Genomic DNA, 16,784 nt, shown 5'->3' with positions numbered 1-16,784 from the left:
AACTCAGGACCTCTGGAAGAGCAGTCAGTGCTCTTAACCACTGAGCCATCTCTCCAGCCCCGGCATCTCTTTTCCTAACTCTGGGGGATTTTCAGTTATGATTCTTTTGAAGTTTTTTTTTTTAATGTCTTTAGGATGAGATGTTTCTATGCCTATACCCCATTAATTTGATCTTTTCAAAGTGTCTCATAGCTCCTTGACTTCCCACTGGTATTTTATCTTTGCCCTTGTTGGACCGTTCCAGCTCCCCCAGTTTGTCTTCTATCATGCAGACAGACATTCTACTGTTTCTTTCACCCACTCTGTTGCTGCGACCTTCTACCATTTTTTATTTGACGTACTGTGGTTTTTTATTTATAGGCTTTCAGATTGTTTTTTCTTTAGACTTACACGTCTGGTATTTTTTTCTTTGCTTGGCTTATCTTTGTTATTGACTGTATTCTTTTAGTTAACATATTTACAGTGTTCAAGTGGGACTTGCACGTGGTAATGTTGAGTCGGTAGCTCAGAAAATAATTCCTCAGTCCAGGAGCTGTGGATTCCCCGAGTGAGGTATTAACTTGGAGGACAATTGCATCTGTCTGATATTCCCACTCTGCAGTAGGCAATCGGTGACAGTGGCCCCATCAGCCCCAATAGCTAATGGAGGAAAAAATGACCAAGGACGGTGTGGAGTAGACTGTGGAATAGACTCAGATTTTTGTTGGTAAGGACAAGTAGCAAGGAAGGAGGATGGGTAAGGAGGAGAAAGTAGGAGATAAACTTCGATAAAATGAAAAGGAAACCGAGGTCTGTAAAATGTAGCTAGGAGGAGGTTCCAGTTGGAGTCCAAAGATTTTAGTGGCTGTTAAAGCTAATGGAAGGTTATAATTATGTTGTAGAAATTTTTAATCCCAACCCGGGGTTTCTACCAGCCTGGAGCTTATGATATTCCTGCCTCAGCCTCTGTGTACAGGACAGGCCTATACAACCATACTAGTAACCTCTTTCTTCCGAGAGTAGCTTTACAAAAATATTTTCCTTTTAAAAATATTTATCTTTTGCTATTTGTATGTATGTATGTATGTATGTATGTATGTATGTATGTATGTATGTATTATCTGTATATTGGTCATGTGTGTACAATCCTGCAGGAACCAGAAGTGGGCATCACCTTCTCTGTAGCTGAAGTTACAGGTGGCTCTGAGCCACCTGACACGGGTACAAGGAGCTCAGGTCTTCCAGAGGAGCAGCAGTGCTTTTAACCTCTGAACCATCTCTCCAGCCTCTGCAGAGTGGTTTTCAAGTCTAGTGTGTGCATCAGAGCCACTGGAGAGTTGACAAAACATCCAGATGCCCAAGAAGCGAAACGGAGAGAAGACAATGGTCTCTCTCTTTACTGCATTCACCAGCACTCGTTTGCAAGCCTGGCCAAACCCGGGAACCTTTGAAAACACATTCCCATGATTCACTGGACATTTTCATTCACTAGATTTAAGACTGTTCCTCTAAAAAGCTTTAAACATGAAACACACACACACACACACACACACGCACATACATACACACATACATGCACACATACCACACACATGCATAAATGGAGGTTCTGATGAGCCAGATATGGGACACTTCTTTAAGACCTAGCCAATAATTTCAGGCCTTACTATAGTCTCAAATTCACTGAGACTAGCCTTGGGTAGTGTGTAAATCACCATTCTGGGAAGAACGTAACAAATTTCTGTCTAACTTACAGGACTTAAATTATCTAATGATTTCCAGTGTGTCCTCTCTCCACCCCAAGGTCAAGGCACGTGCATATTTGTTTTCTGTGGCTGTTAAGCACCAGCTACTCACCATGTTCATAACCGAATTCTGTTTGGCTAACCTCTCCTTTCCCTACTTCCACTCAGATCCCTACAGCCATGAAGAACAGACCCATTGCAGAACTCTGGGCTACTTGGTTTCATTTGTAGCACTATGCACTGAGACATTAGCCAAGCTGGATGGGGCCACAGGGTGAGACCCTGTTTTGAAACAAAACAACCAAAATGACAAAATATACCAGCCCAGGACATTCCCCTAAAATCCTTGCCTCTCTGATCAAGAAACCCTAGATAAACCTGAGGGGGGCAAAAAAACTAAAAAAAATTATGGGGGCCGGAGAGATGGCTCAGCAGTTAAGAGGACTGTTCTCCCATAGGTCCTGAGTCCCAGCAGCCACATGGTGGCTCACAACCATCTGTAATGGGATCTGATGCCCTCTTCTGGTGTGTCAGTGACAGGCTGCTCATATACATTAAATAAATAAATGTTTAAAAATGAGTGGAATAACAAGGAATGCTATCATGATACACAGTTTTTTTTTTTTAATTTACTAGTACATTGTTGCTCTCAGATCTCATTTCAGATGGTTGTGAGCCACCATGTGGGTGCTGGGAATTGAACTCAGGACCTCTGGAAGAGCAGCCAGTGCTCTTAACCGCTGAGCCATCTCTCCAGCCAGATACAGACAGTTTTAAAGATTAAGGCTTTTGTTTGTTTACCTTTATTTCACAGGTATTTTCCTGCACCTACATCTGTGCATTACACACGATGCAATGCCGGAGGATGCCAGAAGACAGCACTGGATCCCCTGGAAATTGGAGTCCCAGTCCATTGTCAGCCACCGCGTGGGTGTTGGCAATTGAACCTGGGTCCTCTGGAAGAGCAGCCAGGACGATTAACCACTGAGCCATCTCTCCAGCCTCTTTTTATTGTTTTGAAACACAGTCTAATTAGGTAGCCCAAACTGGCCTCAAATTCTTCTGCCTTAGGCTTCTTTCCATCTGCTGGGATTCCAGGTGAGTACCAGTACCACTCACTGTTCCTAGTCAAAAGCTTGACTTTTTTTTTTTTTTTCTTTTTTTCAGAGCTGGGGACCGAACCCAGAGTCTCTACCACTGAGCTAAATCCCCAACCCCAAAGCTTGACTTTCTTTTCCTTGTTCTTGAACTTGTTTTGTCCTGTATTGTTTTTATTGTATGTATGTATGTATGTGTATATCTGTATATACATATGAAGACACACATGTTATTCCACACATTGTATTGTATGTCTGTGTATATGTATGCATGTATGTATGTGTATATCTGTATATACATATGAAGACAGGTGGAGGCCAAGGTGATAAATCCCCCTGCAGCTGGGGTTACAGGTTGTTGTCAGCCTCCCATGTGGGTGCTAGGAATCAAGCTTGGCTTCTTTTTTTTTTTTTTTTTTTTTTTTTTGGTTCTTTTTTTCGGAGCTGGGGACCGAACCCAGGGCCTTGCGCTTCCTAGGTAAGCGCTCTACCACTGAGCTAAATCCCCAGCCCCAAGCTTGGCTTCTTAAGAGCAGCAGTGCTCCTAACTGCTGAGCCATCTCTCCAGCCTGGCTACTCTAAGCCAAGTCAAGGCAAAGTTACTTAAAAAACACAGTGATTCTGCTTTACCACCAGTAGCCCCAAATTAGATGTTCAATGTCTTCCCCCGGGACCCCAGAATTTGATGTTGAAATGTTAGATCCAATACAGGAAGAATCTGGAAGAAAATGGTTGAAAGACCAACTGGTCTTATTTTTCTGTCAGTCTGAACTCATGGTATTTTTCTACATCAAATAGAAACAAAAAAAAATCTCAGAAACTGGTGAGTATTTTATTGTTATTGGGTTTGTTTGTTTGTTTGTTTGTTTGTTTTCCAAGACAGGATTTCTCTGTGTAACAGCCCTGGCTGTCACAGATTCACTTGCAGACCAGGCTGGCCTTGAACTCACAAGAGACCTGACTGTCTCTGCCTCCCCAGTGCTTGGTATTCAAGGCATGCGCTGCCACACCCAGCTATTACTGTTATTTTTTAAAGATGAGCTCTTATACTATGTAGCCCAAGCTGTCCTTCTACATTTAATCCTCTTGTTTTAGATTCCCAGGTACTGGGATTGTAGGCATATACAACACAAGTCTCTTTATAATAATTTTATTTCTACTTTTTATATTTACTTATTTACTTTGTATGCTTGTACGTCACATGCATGGTGTGATGTGGGGTGGGTGCTTACCTAGAGAGAACAAGGCTCTGAGTCTAATCCCCGGCATCACCAAACACAGTGCACAAGTGCTAATTTTTATTCCTTCCCAGAAACTCATCTGACAGTGGAAGAATGAGGTGATCATTGTCACACAGGAAACACTGACTAGAGTACACGGGCTGTCAGCAAGTCACAGACAACATCGGGGAACAACAAATGCATCTGGGTTCCAGGCAGCCATTCCCAAGTCACAGTGGTGTTCCTTTCTAGGCAGTTGGCAAGAGACAGGTCAAATACTTTCAACAGAATTTTTAGGCCAGGTGAGCAGCCAACAGGAGGAGATGGAACGGCTGAGAGACCTGGAGAGGAAGGCGAGCTAGCAGCATGTCCAGCCTGGGGAGGGTTTGGTCTGGAGATTGATGTAGTTCCCTTGGGTGGACGAAGACATTATATCTTCTCTGGAATTGTTCATCATCTTTTCCACGAGGACTCTTTAAAAAGAAAAAAAAAACAAAACCAAAAACCAGAAACTAGAAAAATGAGCCCCAGAAGGTGGGTGGAGAAGGAGGAGATCCAGCAGGCACTGTCTTATCACCAGGCAGCACTCCACAAAGACACGAGGTGTAAGCACCTCTGTGCGCTTCACTTATCCTAGGGAAGCTGGCATCCCAGTAGCTCAATTTGTACTCCTTTGCTCAGAAATCAGAGAAGAGAACCCATGGGGCCATAGTGGACAACGGTCTGTGTGCCTGTCTCTGGAAAACTAGGAGCCACTCACCTCATGGCCTCATTGATATTTTTGTTCTCCTTGACTGATGTTTCTGTCCAGCCCGTAAAACCGTTCTCTTTGCTGAACCGGTCAATCTGGTCCCGGCTCACTGCCCAAGGGGACAGATCACTCTGACAAAAAAAATAAAATAAAATAAATAAAATACATAAGCGGTAACACCGTAATCGTCACAGGAGCCTGTGCATTTAGAAGAGTTTTCAACCGAGACCACCAACATCTAAAATCTGCAGTCAACATTCTTCTCTAAAAAGAGATCACTCTCAGGGATGGAGGGTTGGCTCAGGAGTTAAGAGCACTGGCCGCTCTTCCAGAGGACCTTGATTCCCAGCACCACGTACATGTCAGCCAACAATGTTCCGTAACTACAGACCCATGAACGTGACACCCTCTTCTGGCCTCCTTAGGCACCACACACGCACACGCACGCACACCTCACACATGGTGCACAGACATACATGTACGAAAAACATAAAAATAGGAAAGGAAAAAAAAACATTTTCTCAAAACCTCTTTAAAAGAAAGAGGAGGTGACTCTTCCAACTTGAACAAACGGGCATGCTGATGTGTTGGCAAACAGGCACGGGGCACTAGTTATAGCACCTAGGCAAGAGAAGCGGGGTTGTGAGTTCTAGGCCAGCCTTGGTAGGTGACATGGGTGCTATCTTTAAAGACTAAAATAAAACAGGGTGGGCGTGCTCAGAAACACAGGGCCTTTTAGATACCTCTACTCTGGCCACTGGTCGGGGCCAGGGGCCATTTACTTAAACTGGCCGCATACCTTGTTGGCCAAGAGCAAGCAGGGCACTGGCTCCCCACTGGGCAGTGTGAGCTTGCTATCCAGATCCTGTTTCCATCGTTGGCTGTTGCTGAAAGTAGTGGCATTGGTGACGTCAAACATGATGACACAGGCAGAAGCATCTCGGTAGTAGAGTCGTGTCATGGATGTGAAACGCTCCTGCCCTGGGGAGAAGAGAGAGCTCTCAAGAAGGTGGTTCTGAGGGTGAGCACCCCGTCATACTGAGCACCCTTCCTTCACTGGAGGTAGGACATCTGCATGCACACAATATATCTGCAAAGGTCCCTTCCCTTCCCCTCTGACTGTGTCTATACCGTTAAGGGATTATTCGCATTTCTCCCCCCCCCCCCCCCCCCCCCCGGAGCTGGGGACCGAACCCAGGGCCTTGCGCTTGCTAGGCAAGTGCTCTACCACTGAGCTAAATCCCCAACCCCCGTTAAGGGATTATTAAACCCAGTCATCTCCACTGTGGATGTCCAAATCCCCTTGCTGTCTGTGTGACTTTAAGAAAATCAGGCTGAGGGGTTGAGGATTTAGCTCAGTGGTAGAGCGCTTGCCTAGGAAGCGCAAGGCCCTGGGTTCAGTCCCCAGCTCCGAAAAAAAGAACCAAAAAAAGAAAAAAAAAAAAAAAAAAAAAAGAAAATCGGGCTGAGCCCTTCAGCTGTGTCATGTGTAGAGGAAGACGAGAGCTCTCATGACAGGGCTAGTGAACCAGTAAACTGGAAACACAAGGAGCCGTGTATACCAAGGGATCGTCATGATCATTGTCTCTACTTTCTGGAGATCTTCTTTCTCAGTAACGACAGCTGAAGATCTGGCGCCCACTCTGCTGCTGGGGGAACATCCACCTATGGAGAATCCACCACCTTAGCAGCTTTTCCACCCACACACAGATGGCACCATGTCTGTCTTTGGAGCAGTGCATCTCTAAAATCATCTCGAAAGCTCAGAGCAGCTCAAACTTGTAGCTTCGGGGAAGAAAAATGTCAGCTGTGCTGTCCGATATTCATGCTCCCTCCCAGCCCACCCCAAAGAGCTTGCTGGTTAAATAATTTCTCCCCTTGTTACTGTCTGGTTTTCCCATTTTACCTGCAATATCCCACAGCTGGAGCCGCACCATTTCTGAGTCGGACCACTGGAGAACCTTCAGAGCAAAATCCACTGAAAATATATGAACATTACACCTTAATAAAAACATGTCTTTATGATGGTTCTGTGAGGGGGGTGAAGGTTTCTGTCGACAACCCGGGCAACCCAAGTTAAATCCCTATAACCCAAACCTATAAACAATTCTCTGGCTTTCACATGTATGTCACAGTGCACATGTCCACACACACATACGTAAAGTAAATGTTTCTTTTTAATCCCAGCATAAGCTCAGATCAAATATACAGCAACAACCCCAGAATCATGAAACTCCAATTAGGTTTAAGCCTTCAGGAAATGAGATCCCATGGTGTAAAAGTGTTGGGACATATAATTCATACTCTCCTAAGGGTCTTCAATGTTTTCTCCTCTATCAGATCAAATTATTTCATACTAATTATTTCCATGGCTAGGAACAAGAATGTGGGAATGGTTAGGGCAATTATTCCTATTCTCAGGTTCAATGGTTTCTGGGAGTTTTGTTTGTTTGTTTGTTTAGGAGGGTGCAGTTCTTGAGGAAAGGATGAGGGGAGAGATAGAGGAAAGGAAGTTAAGTGGTTAGCTTTGTATCTCCCACACTCAACTTCACTGTTAGTATCTAATCAAACAGTACTTTGAGAAAACACAATGAAACCTCTGTATCCTCCTTAGGGCCGTGGTAATTATGTCAGGCAGGTACCAGTTAAGTGAACAAGATGCCAGAGGAGGCTACATGGGTGCCACTTAAGAGCTATGCTGAATCCAACATTGGTCTGCAGGTGCTGAAATTCCAAGAGATTGGGCTGAACGGCAGTCCGGGAGAACCTCCTAAAGCTGTGTAGTATAGCCTAGCTCCATCTTGAGATCCTCCTGCCTCACCCTTTTGAGTGTTAAAATTGAAGGTCTAGACAATCATATTGTGCTGGAAAAGCTATTTGTTAAGGAGGAAACCAGAATAATTTCTGTTTGGAAACATACTCTTCCTTCTACATCTGTGACAGAAGTAAAAACTAGGGAGAATTTACAATAAACACCGGGAAAAACAAACAAATCAAAACCCGCCAGAATCAATTATGTTTGTACGGCAGGAAAACTAAGACCACACCATGGGTAAAAATTAATTCATAGGACATTTTTTTAACCGAAATCCATGAAATAAGATCTTGTATTTAGGAGCGGTGGGCAAGGTAGTCAGGAAAGAGTATTTGAAATATTAGACCTTTAGCATTGCTAGATACTTCCAAAAATGAATAAAAAATATTTTATAGTGTGTGGTTGTGTCGCAGTGCTCCCATGGAGGTCAGAGGACAACTTTATTTGAAGTCTCTGTTCTCCTTCTACCTTGTAGGGCTAGGGATTCCGACTCAGACTTGACCTAAAACCACTGACCCATCTATCTCATCTCTTCTGTCCTTTGCCAAACATTCTATAAAGTTTTCATTTCAAAGTAAAGAGTTAATTTAAAAAGCCTGCGGGGTGGGGATAACATTTGAAATGTAAATACATAAAATATCCAAGAAAAATAAAATAAAATAAAAACCCTCTCTTATGTACACTGGCACCCACTTTCAAAATCTATTATGGTACAAGTGTAATTTTACTCTTTTACTTGATCACCATGTTTTAACTATCTCCTACTTCTCGTGGTGTGTGTCTTTGTGTGTGTGTGGTGGTGGTGGGGCCCCGGGTGGGGGCAGACAGGCCGGTGGATGGACAGTTCAGTTGAGTCCAAAGGCCACACTAGGAAAGAAATGAGCTAACTTTTAGTGCTTTTTTCTCTCTTCCTCCCTGCCTTCCCCAGTGTGAGAAAAGATTAGCCACTCAGGGTGTATTTCATATTCTTTCGTGAATTCCTCACATTTCCCACGAAGTTCACAAATTACCTTTATTTAAGCAACCCCACAGGGCTCATCAGACCTGACCATAATCTGACCTCTAATCTCCCCCACAGCTGGTCCACCTGACTGCTTAGCTCCTGGGCTCTCCTTCTTAGATCAAGTCGGTTCTTTCCTCAACACCCGTCTGATGCTGGAAGGAAGCAGGGTATCTGCCCCAGCCTGCATTTGAACCGGGGCTCAGCTCCCTTTGCTGGCTGGAGAAGTTGCTCTGGGCAGCGCGTGGCTGCGGGAGGGCGCTGCTCTCTGTTGTGATGGCCCCGGCTCAGACCCCTCCACCTTCTCCATCTCTCACCTGCATACTTCGGCCCTATTTTTATAGGCAGTCGGCGCAGGCTGGGAACCCCTTAAAGGCGACCTCAGTACCCAGAGGCTACAGGCTTCAAGCCTCGAACCCTGCTCCCAGCCACCTGAGACCGCTCACCTCCCACGGTAGACTTGTAGTGCTTGCTGAAGCTGTCCTGGGAGTAGCGCTGGACCAGTGACGTCTTACCCACCGCGGCGTCCCCCACCACCAGCACTTTAAACAGGTGATCTCGGCTGCCCATGGCTAGTGGTGGGGAGTTTTTTGTTTGTTTTCCCGGTAATTCGCTTATTTTAACCCCTTTGGCTCCCGGGTTCTCTTCCAGTTGAAGTCAGACATCCCCACCCTCGGTTGGTTGAAGCTTCTCTAACTGGAAAGCAGAAAAGGAAACTTTTGCACTCGGCCTGGGTGCGCTTCCTCCCCGCGCGGCCGCAGCCTGGGTGGGGCGGGTACGAGCTCGACCCCCCGCGGTTGGCACCTTCTTGTCAGGGACTTCCGAGCAGCTCGCCAGAGTTGAACCGTGGCCAGCACCTTGCTTGGAGAGGTACAGAGGACCTGGGCCCTTCCTCCGACCACATACACAAAATTGGGGGTGTGCAGAGTCCTTATCCGGTACCTGTGCTGCCACGGGCGGCGCACTTCTCATCTTCCGTCAAAAGCTTGTGAGCCCCGCTGCTCTGGGCACTACATTTCCCAGTGTGCCTCTTGGTAAAGCGACCAGACCAGTGTGCCAACTTGCCGCGTGAACTCTTGGGAAATGTAGTTTCATAGCTATCTTGAGCAGTTTCTTACAGCAGCATAGCTTACAGAGCAGTTTCAAGGTTTTCTAACTTTAAAGAATTTAGAAATTTATTTGAAAACAATTATATAATTCAGCGTAGTAGCGCAGGCTCGTAATCAGGCCTTGAGAGATGGAGGCAGGAGGATCATAAAACCCAAGGTCATTCATCATTTTCTGCAACAAGTGTGTTCAAGGTCCCCCCTCCCCCCGCCCCCCTTCCTCTCCCTGAGACCAAGACAAGAAGTTAGAAGAAACTTCGGGTCACCCTGAACTACATAGACTTGATCTCTCTCTCCTGTCTAAATCTGTCCCCGAGATGTTTTCTTAAAATCACATTTAAAAATTTTCCAGATGGGTTTTTAAAACCATATTTTAAAGGTTTTATAACACGAAGATAAACTATTCCATTAATAAATTAATAAAGCCCAAGCTCCAAGTGAAGTCCATTTCCTGTCGTCTCACCTACAGAGTCAAATCTCGAGCCTTGTAAAGATGATCTTATATTTTCCATATGACCAGATAACAGGCTCTTTCAGGGACATTTGACCCAAGAGACCAACCTTTAAAAATATCCATGTCAAAAGTCACAACAGTTTCTAGCTAGATACAGCAAGAGCAATGCAGAATGAGCCAGAGATAGTTCCTCATCGTCACTTCCACATTTCTTACGGCAGCCACCCATATTATTCAAGCACCAGGACATTTCCTTCTGTTGCTGCTATTGCTTCTCAATATTCACAAAACGATTGGCAAATGTTTTTAATTTTCCTACCTGCAATTTTTCTGCCCTGCCTGTCCTTTAGATAGGAATTGTGGCCAGTAGAATAAAGTGTCACTTTTTTTTATTATTATTATTATTTTTGGTTGCTTTTTGCTTGAGATAGGGTTTTCTGTGGCTTACGTTGGCCTCAACTTCCTACATATGACCTTGAACTTGTGGTTCTACTGTAACAACATCCAGTTTTGTAGTTTTGGAGATCAAATCCAGGCGCGCGAGGTAAGTCCTCTACCAACAGAACTACATCTCCAGCCCTTCCCCTCCTCTTCCTCCTCTCCCTCTTCTTCTTCCTCCTCCTCCTCTCCCTCTTCTTTCTCCTCCTCCTCTCCCTCTTCTTCCTCCTCTTCTTTCTTTTTTCTTTTGAGAGAATCTCTGTAGCCAAGGCTGGCTTTGAGCTTCAGATCCGTTTGCTTCTGTCTCTGCGTCTACTCCCTCTACAAGAGCACATGCACACCATGCACAACTTGTGTGCACACACACACACACACACACACACACACACACACACAAGGAGGCCAGTTTCTTCCACCACTCTCTCCCTTGCCCCTGTCTTGTAAGCAAAGTAATACCTTCCGTTACAACATTTCCATGTTTGTCTGTCTGTCTTTTGTCTATTCATCCATTCATCTACCTATCCATCTATCCATCGATCGATCGATATTGGCGTTCTCTGTTCTAATCCCCATGTTTGCCGCTCATTCTTAAGGACTGCATTCTCTCAGTTGTTACGGTTTTGACAGGGTTCAACGCTCTTCAGTATTTATGACCTTGTGCTTCTGTGCTGCGCTCCCTCCTGTTGTGCTCCTACTTCTTTGGTGATCGCTTTTTAAATTTTCTTTTCAGGGATCGGTCCATCCTATCCCTTTAAACGTTTCCTAAGGATTGGTGTCTGGGTTGATTACTCTATTTCTCATGGCTTCAAGTCTATCTGTTTTCACTTTATCTGTTCTTTGTCTCCAAATAATTATGTACGGTATTGAGAAAGGAACCTCCACTCGGGCAAACCCACCACAGCCTTCCTTCTATACATCACTGCAAAAGTAGCTCCTCTCTCATCTCTCCCACCACCGCCATTGGCCTCATCATTCATGTAGAGTTCATATGTTGAGCATTATTCTATTTTTCTATACATTCATTCTCCTCAATCACTCCTCTAAAAAAGTTAATCACCTCATCCTTATTCTTAAAAATGTTTCTCAGTGTTGCCTCTGAGGATCCAAACCAGCACAGGAATTGCTCCCGTTGTTGGTTGATTTAGCAGAACTAGATGCTAGGACCCTATTGTTGAAGACACCACAGGCTTTGATTGCAGTTTATAGAGAAATCAAGATGGAGCTGTGCTAGCAAGGGCTACGCAGGCTGCTGGGGGAGGGGTGTCATGGACGGTGAACCCAGTATGTGTGTTACACTCAACCTCAAGCAAGATGTGTCCAGCGGTGCACTGAGGGTGTGACTATGGTTAGGACACCAGTCACTTCTATCGTTATTTTTACTTTATGTGTATGAGTGTGTTGCCTGCATGTATGTCTGTGTACCACGTGTGTCCTGGTCTCCACGGAAGTCAGAGGAAGGCATTGGATCCCCTAGTAGTTACCATAACCAACTGTAGTTACAGATGGTTATGAGCCTTCATGTGGGTGAGGTGCTGGGACTTGAACCCTGGTCCTCTGGGAGGGCAGCAAATGTTCTTAAATGCTGAGTCACGTCTCCACCCACCCATCCCCAAAGTATTTTCAAATCGGATTTGAGGTCAGCTTCCCAACAGGGCATTCAGATCTCTTATTGTAAACCTGGTCAAGAGCCTGCGGCTGGGGACCTGGTGGGAAAATGACTATTGTTTTGCTAAATGGACAAATCGTGCCTGTCAAACAGCCTTCTAAGTACTTATGTCTGTTCCCATGGATTAGTGCTGTCAGCGTTGGTGTGAGAAGCTTCTTGTGATGGTTCACTGCAGAGACCCCTACCTGGGTCAAAGTGCTGAAAAGTGATGGGATACCCTTATTCAAAGCACAGGAACACTTTGGAAGCGGTGGTAGAAAGAATGGAAACACTAAAGGAAGAAGTAGGTGGGGCGTTGTGCAACTCTGCCTTCTAGCTGTGGTACTCACGAACACATGAACGGCAGCTGGGACCCTCTGCACAAGACCTGCTAAGATGGGCTCACTAACAGTCCATCGTGGAGCAGGGGGAGACTCAGGAAGTCCTTCCATTATTCCTAGGAATTGGCAGTTAACAGTGTCGGGGGAGAGGCAATTTGTTTGAGACTGGGTTTCTCCAGTCTGGCTGCCCTGGAAGCCTCTATGTAGACCACTCAGGCCTCGATCTCCCAGAGCTCCTCCTCTGCCTGCTTCTGCCTCTCGAGTGCTGGGATTAAAGGCTGCCACACCCAGGAACAGGCAACAGGTAATTTTTCCCCCAGTGGTGTAACCACTGATAAGATGCCCATGATTCTGTTACTAAGCTCATCCATGCTCTGGCAAGCAACCCTGATTCAACCCATTGTGGGCACCACAAAAACAAAGAGTGAAAGTGGGGACTAGCATAAAAGAAACAGAGTCAGTGGGAGTGAGAGGAGAGCAAGGGACAGTAATTGGGGCTATTATGACCAAAATAATTGTGCGTATGTATTTGTGTATGTGGGTATGCATGTGTGTGTGTTTATATGTATGCATGTGTATATGTATGTATGTGTATGCATATATATGTATGTGTGTATGTTTGTACGCATGTGTGTACGTTTGTATCCATGTATGTATGTGTGTTTGTATATGTGCATATATTTATGTGTGTATGTATATATGTAAGTATGTGTGTTTGTATATGTGTGTATATATGTATGTATGCATGTGTATATGTATGCATGTATGTGTATATATGTATGCATGTGTATGCATGTATGTGTGTATGTATGTATATATGTATGCATGTGTATGTATGTGTGTATGTATGTGTATATATGTATATATGTATATGTATGTGTGTGTATGTATGTGTATATGTTTGTATGCTTGTATGCATATATGTATGTGTGTATATGTTTGTATATGTGCATATATTTATGTGTGTATGTTTGTATGCATGTATGTGTGTGTTTGTATATGTGCATATATTTATGTGTGTATGTTTGTATGCATGTATGTGTGTGTTTGTATATGTGTATATATGTATGTATGTGTGTATGTAGATGTCATAATAAGGGCTGGGGAGGTAGTTCACTTGGTAGAGTGCTTACCTAGCATTCATTAGGCCATGGATTTAATCTCCAGCCACCATAAACCAGCTGTGGTGGTACATGTCTTTAATACCAGCATTTAGGAGGTAGAGGCAGGAGGATTTGAAATTTAAGGTCATCTTTAAGGAGTTTGAGGCCAGCAAAAAAAAGAAAGAAAGAAAGAAAGAAAGAAAGAAGGAAAGAAAAGAAAATGTTAGGCAAAGGAGATAAAAATATACTATCATCCTAGTTAGTTTGTCAATGTGGCACAGCCTGGAGTCATCTGAGAGGTGGGCAGTGAGGATTTATCTGGAGAGGGCTTGTCTGTGGAGGACTGTCTTGCTAATGGTATAGGAGGACCCAGCACAAGAACTACGTGGTTCCTGGGCAGATGGATCTGGATGTAAGGGTAGCTAAGCCTCAGTCTGGGGGACTTATAAAGCAGTGTCTCTCCACAGTTTCTGCTGTCTTTCTGTCACCGGTAATGGCCAGTGGTACAGTATGCAGTTCTGCTCTCAGGTTCTTGCCTTGACTGTAAAGTGAAATAAGCCCTTTCCTCCCCCAAGTTGCTTTCGATCAGAGTATTTTTATCACAGCGACGGAGTAAAACTCAAACAGCCAGCTCAGAATATGACAAAATCGATGTTGTGATTCTTTCGAGCAGAAATCACTTTAGGATCCTGGACTACAGGAAGCGCCATTTGGTGCAGCTTTTTCTGTATGCGTGCAGTAGTCTTCCTGGAGGACTCTTTCACGAGTCAAGGCTAAAAAGTACCCTTGATCACTAGAGACTGGCCACTAGGGTGGTTTGAGCTTCAATAAACACCTTCTGAAGTACCTTACTTTTTCTTAGCTTTTCCTCCCTCCATAAAACACCTCTGGATTTTAGCACCATTGCCTAGAATACCCACTCATTCAATTGCCCCTCCCCAAATGGGTATTGCCCTTTGCCTAAGATGAGTACCATCTCTCGTTCTCCTCAGTTCTTTGGTCCTGCCTTTCTTCTTCATGTAAATTGCTATGCTTTGATTTTTGTTAATCAGCCTGTATGTAAACTCTAGCGGCACAACTGGCTAACAGAACTTACATAGAGCCAGGGTTGGGAGCGCAGATGTCCCACACGGGAGCACCCCAGTGAACCGCTCTCCGGGACCCGAGGGCTTGCATTTTGTTTATTTTCTCTTTAATTCATCCCGGAGAGACTTCTCTAAAACTTTATTGTTTCTTCATTGTCAACTGACTGTCTTTCCCAAACTGACCAACCGTCCCAGAAGTATTCATAGTTTTCTACGCACATGTTTCATCCTCTTAACCGAATTACCAACTTTATCTTGCCCGGTCTTAAGTGGGAATTGCCCTCCTCCCCAAATACGAGGTCTTATACATTTTTTAATTTTTCTAATTTAAAAATTTTTTGACAGTGCCCTGTTATGTGGATAAATTGGAATTCGCAGCAATCTTATGCCTCAGCCTCCAAGTGCTGAGTTTAGCTACCCAGCATAATCCACTCCATATTCTCACACCCCGAACCCCCACCTCATCCGCCCCTTCGGGGTCTCCCTGTCCAGGTCAGTCTGTTGGACTAACTCTCGTGCCTGCTGTATAATAGATGAGGCCTCAACCACTAACTCATACCCCAGTCAGCTTCAAAAGCCCAGTTCCGATTCTGACTTTGTCTGTCTACCTAGGAAGTTTCACCCATTGAAATATTCTTCACGTTTCCTCTACACAACTACATCTTCCTGCACTTTGAAAGTCTCAAACTGACTGTGCCAGCAGTAGCACAGGCCTTTAATCCCAGCTCTGTAGACAGAGGCAGGAGCGTCTCTGCGTTTGAGGCCAGCCTGGTCTACAGAGTGAGTTCCAGGACAGCCAGGGCGAGGCAGAAAAACCGGATCTTGAACTGCTTTCCCTGCCTGCACCTCCCCTCCCCCCAGTAAAAGGAGCGTTTCAAACTTTAGCATGCTTAAGGATCCTCTAAGGTTTTTGGTAAGAAGGGCTCTGATAGTATTTGTGTAAGTACTTCTGTGTACGTATTTGTGATTCTCAGAGCAGGTTCTAAACTGAGGAAGCCGCTGAGGGCCTGATTGAAGAATCAGCACATCATAAATTGTCCCTTGTTAGTGCTGCCAACCTTTCTACTTAGGTCTTCTTCCACTCTGTTGCTGTTCTGTTTGACTTTTGGTTACATAACTATGTAACAGCTGGGGTTTAGAAACGACTCAGCCGTTAAGGGCACCTGGCATCTGTGCCAGACGACCCAGGTTTAAGTTCCAACACCTGCATGGCGGCTCAAACCCATCTGGTGACGCAATCATCTGTAACTCCACAATGACTTCTTGGGCTGCTGTATGCAGGTAGTGCACTTATGTGCAGGAAAAACAGCCATACACATAAAAATAATGCATTCAAGAATATATATTTTTGGCATTATGTGACAGTTTATAATTATTTGACTTACAAGTGACCAGCATGTTGCAAAGCAAATGAGCACTTCAAGGGTTTGTGTTTGGCCCGGGCTTCTGGGAGAAGAACTAGTAGATTAATAATAATAAAGGTGTGTGTGTGGGGGGTCAAGTCTTTTTTTTTTTTCTTTTTTTTTTTTTTTTTTTCAGAGCTGGGGACCGAACCCAGGGCCTTGCGCTTGCTAGGCAAGCACTCTACTACTGAGCTAAATCCCCAACCCCCATGGGGGTCAAGTCTTCAGAGGGAAAATATACAAGTCTGTTGCTCTCCAAAGTCACAGGGTTTCTGCCAAAGGAGGAATCATAGGCCAGGCCTGACAGCTCAGCTGTAACCTCAGCACCTTAGGAGGCAAAGGTAGGAGAATTAGAAGTCAAAAGTTCAGGGCTGGAAAGATGGCTTCATAGTTAAGAGCACAGCCCACCTTGAAGAGGACCTAGGTTCAGTTCCCAGCACCCACCTGGCAGGCTACAAACTTACTACTGTAACTCTAGTTCAAGGGATTCAACGACCTCTCCTGATCGGATTGGGTGTTTTCAGGGTGGTTTGCCTATAGACACTGACAGCCTCTTCTGTCCCCCGCTGGCACCAGACACACAACTGGCACACATACACTCA

The 16,784-nt window shown here is 44.8% G+C and overlaps 1 protein-coding gene across 5 annotated transcripts; it reads right to left on the bottom strand.

Annotated features, from left to right (window-relative positions):
• Positions 1 to 3,955: 3,955 nt before the first annotated feature.
• Positions 3,956 to 9,597, bottom strand: Rab29 (RAB29, member RAS oncogene family). Of its 5 annotated transcripts, none has more exons than XM_087579920.1 (6): positions 9,412 to 9,597; positions 9,054 to 9,303; positions 6,699 to 6,770; positions 5,592 to 5,773; positions 4,802 to 4,923; positions 3,956 to 4,514 (listed from the first exon to the last, which is right to left on the bottom strand). In XM_087579920.1, the coding sequence occupies exons 2-6, from the start codon at positions 9,175 to 9,177 to the stop codon at positions 4,400 to 4,402; spliced, it is 615 nt and encodes a 204-aa protein (XP_087436046.1). In that variant the 5' UTR covers positions 9,178 to 9,303; positions 9,412 to 9,597; the 3' UTR covers positions 3,956 to 4,399. The 5 variants fall into 5 exon arrangements, with proteins under 5 accessions (XP_087436046.1, XP_087436048.1, XP_087436047.1 ...); XM_087579922.1 differs by having other exon boundaries at positions 5,592 to 5,768; XM_087579921.1 differs by having other exon boundaries at positions 9,550 to 9,597.
• Positions 9,598 to 16,784: the final 7,187 nt, after the last annotated feature.

Source organism: Rattus norvegicus, chromosome 13 (genome assembly GCF_021556685.1).
Source record: "Rattus norvegicus strain SHRSP/BbbUtx chromosome 13, alternate assembly SHRSP_T2T, whole genome shotgun sequence".
Taxonomy (NCBI): Eukaryota; Metazoa; Chordata; class Mammalia; order Rodentia; family Muridae; genus Rattus; species Rattus norvegicus.
This window is presented reverse-complemented; position numbering and strand designations above follow the sequence as displayed.